Source organism: Lampris incognitus, chromosome 14 (assembly GCF_029633865.1).
Source record: "Lampris incognitus isolate fLamInc1 chromosome 14, fLamInc1.hap2, whole genome shotgun sequence".
NCBI lineage: Eukaryota > Metazoa > Chordata > Actinopteri > Lampriformes > Lampridae > Lampris > Lampris incognitus.
Window position 1 is genome coordinate 38,521,134 of NC_079224.1, and position 4,246 is coordinate 38,525,379.

General features: G+C 48.7%; 1 protein-coding gene across 1 annotated transcript; it reads right to left on the reverse strand.

Moving 5' to 3' along the window:
- Positions 1–763: 763 nt before the first annotated feature.
- On the reverse strand, positions 764–3,631 carry LOC130124110 (leucine-rich repeat and immunoglobulin-like domain-containing nogo receptor-interacting protein 3). The gene is made up of 3 exons (XM_056293520.1): positions 3,077–3,631; positions 2,139–2,882; positions 764–1,333 (listed from the first exon to the last, which is right to left on the reverse strand). Exons 1-3 carry the CDS (start codon positions 3,629–3,631, stop codon positions 764–766), a joined length of 1,869 nt encoding a protein of 622 aa, XP_056149495.1.
- Between the last annotated feature and the right edge of the window lie 615 nt (positions 3,632–4,246).

The following is a 4,246-nucleotide window of genomic DNA, read 5'->3' on the forward strand; positions in this document are numbered from 1 at the left end:
CTTCCTGTTTTGTCGGTCGAAAAACCAATCGGACATGGGAAAGTTTTGGTAATGTTGCGTTGTCTTCGTGAGGTGACCCTACACAACACTGCTCACCATTCAGCTGTGGTCTGAACTGGTACGGCTGGACACTACGAGCACAATAGTTGCAAAATCTTTTTTTTTTTCAATTCAATTTTATGAAGTTATTGACGCACAACTTCCCCCCCAATCATAACGTAACACGCGTGTGCAAAGACTGTTAGCAAGGCGGCCTTTAGAAAAAGCAACAAAGCTATGAATGCTGTGACCCGGGTGGTAGCCACCGTTCTCCGTATCACATTACCCGGGTCCGAGACCTCTTAGGGTAAGAGGAAACAGGACATATTCATTTTCTCGATATTGTAATACGGAGAAACACGACCACCCACCGCCCGGTCCAGATATCATACCGGCTTATAAACCTATCTACTGTAAATCATTATATTATTCTTACCAAGCAACTACAACAGCAGCAAAGTACTGCTTTTAGAAAAGATCACTACGAAGTCCTTATTATCCTTCAAACACAGTTGTACCACAAGCTGAATTAAAGCGCCGCGAGCCAGTGAGATCAGGGTCAGTTAGTTTTCAGCGACAACTAAAATCAGATCGGAAGAATCACGGACTCCACTATTCTCTCGTTTTTATTTGCGAGTCAGCAGCTGTGTGTGTTTGTGTGTGTAAAACACGTTTTTTTGGGACGTGCTCATGCCTCCCCCGAGGGACCCCTGGCTGCGTTGTTTCATATCATCTTCATATTGAATTTCCTGGCCCCTCCCGAGGAGCTCCCAGTTACGGGTTCCGATTTCCGGAAAGAGTACTCCACTGTGAAGTTGTTCTTGCGTTGGCCGCGTCCCCGGCTCCACACGAACAACAGCAGGAAACAGAAGAGGACCACCCCCAGGAAGGTGATGCAACCCATTGCCGTGGAGACCAAAATGGTGGTCAGGTCCAAGGTGAACTTGAGGAAAACGCGCGTGCTGTTCAGATTTGTGTCGTTGAGGTACTCGCCGTTGTACAGCGAGCGGTTGAGAAAAAAGGCTGAGGCGGCATCCAGCGGCTGGCCTCGGACTGTGAGGGTGGCAAAGTAGGTGTCGTTGCCCCCAGCGTTACTCGCGATGCAGATGTAGGTTCCGCTGTCAGTAAGCTGGGCGTAGCGGATCTCCAACGTGCCACTAGGGAGGACGATAATACGCCCCGAGCTCTTCGCTGTGATTCGCCGGCGCTGGGGGGAGATCCACACAATCGCAGGCGCGGGTTCTCCTTCGGCTCGACACAGGAAGCTCACCGGTTGGCCCTCGCGGGCAACAACCTGCAGCGGATGGAAGAAAGGAGTGCATGAAATGATAAATGGAGGAGAATCCCCGATGAAAGAAAATGTGCAAATGTTTCTTACTATGAAAGTTACGGTGCTGATATAAAAACCCAGCGGGAAAATCTGCAGCTACATGGCACTGTATCAGAGATACCGACTCCATCAAAGAAGGGCCTAAAAACTTCCCTCTTCAAGGACCACCTTAATCCTTAATTGGTCTCTAGTGGCACTTTATGAATTGGTATTGGCTGCTACTATTGTACTCTTACTTACTTAAACACCATTACTGTCGGTGTCCACTATTCAGCCCCTTTCTACTTGCACTTCTCATGGCATCACTTGCCTGGTTTACTATTACACTACTTAGTACTCTGATTTTCCTCTTCTCTGCCTCTTGATGATCTAAGTTGCGTCTTCACAAAATGCAATCGACAGGCTATATCATATGATGACTATGTAGCAAATGTACTACTACTTTTCATTTCGGCTTTCGTTCATGTACTACTATTACTGCAGTACTGTAGTACTATTGTGATATGATTACTATGTAGCACGCTATGATGCCAGTTGGTGACACTCGAACTTATCTGCTAATTGCTGATTCTGTTGTAAGCCGCTTTGGATAAGAGCGTCTGCGGACCGAGTAAAAGTTAATGTAAATGTAACATCATATACTTTTGCTTGTAGAGGTGATTAGCATAACCACTGGAATACAATTTAAAATCCAAAACTTGCTTTTACCAAAGTACTTGTTTATTTTGTTACCTGTTGCAGTTGCCAAAGTAGTTGTTTATTTTGTTACCTGTTGCAGTTTGCGGTTGCGGATCTTGGGTTTCTGGCAGGTGAAGTGGTCGAATAGTGCTGAGTCAGTGAAGGTGCTGAGGCTGTTGCCCTGCACCTCCACTGGCCCAGCACACACTGGTACCCTGCCGTCAAAGTTGAGGGTCTTGCGCCTTTGCAGGATCCACAACAGACGGCAGTCACACAGCAGGGGGTTGCCATCGACTCTGAGGGTCTCCAGACTGTTGACAGAGTGGAAAGAACCCTCCTCCAGAGTCTGCAGCTCGTTAGAGGAAAAGTTGAGGACCCGGATCTGTCGGAGGCCCCCAAGGGCATGGGGTTCCACTGTTGTCAGGCCCGTGTTTACCATGATCAACTCCTTCAGCCTCAGAAGGTCCTTGAAGGCCCAGGGCTCCAGTGTTGTGATGGGATTGTGGGACAGGTTGAGATGGGTGAGGTGCACCAGGTTCTTGAAGGAGGCCGAGGGGACAGACGTGATGTTGGTGTTTGTGATGGAGAGCCAGTGGAGGTCCAGGCCCTGGAAACTAAGAGGGGAGATGTACTCAAGATATGGCCAGTTGTCGATCTCCAGACCCCGCAGGTTGGAGAGCTTGCGGAAGTTCTGGTCCTCTAGGGCAGTGACGCTGAGGTGGCGTAGGTGAAGGGTGACCAGGCTGCGGAGGTAGGAAAGTGTCTGGCCAGAGATTGATGTCAGGTTACAGCGCTCTATAGTCAGCTCCTCCAGACCCAGCAGTCCTGAGAATGCCTGGAAAAATGAGGAACACAACGGGCTTCAAAAGTATTCAGTTTCTACTAATGATAAGATACTCATTCATCATATGATCGATCCACTGTGCATTCCAAGAGAGAGATGTTTGTTTTCATCAAGTGAATGTTTTTCACTTGTCAAATGTTTAATGAGGAAAGTTGTAACAATAGTGATGAGATGCTCAAGCTCACCTTGTGAGATATGTAGACCAGATCATTGTCCCCCACTTCGAGATGTTTGAGACTCCTCATGTCCTGGAAGGTGTAGTCTAGCAGAATCACCATCTTGTTCTCACTGAGGTCAAGGCTGGTCAGGTTTCCTAACTTGGCGAAGGCTCCTATGGGCACAAGCTTCAGCTGGTTCCCCCTCAGCTTCAGCACTTTAAGACTCTGGAGGTTGGCAAAGGCGTTGGGCTCCAATGTGGCAATCAGGTTCTCACTGAGGTCGACTTCCTCTAGCCGTGGGTAAGGTGCCAGGTCGCCTGCCTGCACCCAGCGGAGACGGTTCCTGCTCAGATCCAGGAGTCGCGTCTCCGTGGGAATACCCTCTGGGATGTTGGTAAGGCGCCGCCGCTGGCATGACACTGACCGAAGCTGAGCTGAGCATTCGCACCGCGGTGGGCACGCCTGGCCACTTTCCGGCAACATTAGAGTTACCATAGTAACCAGAAATGCAGCCAGGGCCCATTGCCACGCTCGGAACTGTGGCACTAAGGCACGCCCACCGGGTCCAGGGGAGCCAATCATGGCCCTGGTCCTGTGACTCCTAGCCTATCACAGGCAGGGTCAGTGCACCAGACACCTGCACACAAAGACAGAAGGAAAGATAGGTGGGGTGGTGGGGGGTGAGAAGAGAAGAGAAGAAAGGTAAAGAGAGAATGATATAGAGGACCAGGAGTGAAAAGATGGGGGGGAAATAAAAAAAGGGAAAGGACAGAGAGAGGATGAGAGGAAGAAAGATAGTCTGTTAGAAAACCTATCATCTCACAAACTCATTAAAATTACATCCATCTGGCTATGAATTATCTATGCTTCCTGCGGAATAAGTCATATTGTTCCAAAACCCAGGGAGCGCTGAGGCACATTACTGACAAGGCATTAAAATACGACAAGATCCCATTACAAGAACATGAGCTGGTTAAGATCATTTATCTATTCGCTCACTCTTTTATGGGTTATATTTGGAGAACTGGTACACTGGGAGTTGTGTGAGCGAGCCCAGCGGTTTTCATGTATGTTGCATTATCTTCTCCCTTTCCCTCCTCCCGGCACCGACACGTTCTGCTCAGAGACTCTAACACAACGGATTTATTAGCACTATTCATAACGACAGACTAAACCTCCGACACAGTTCATGATGCA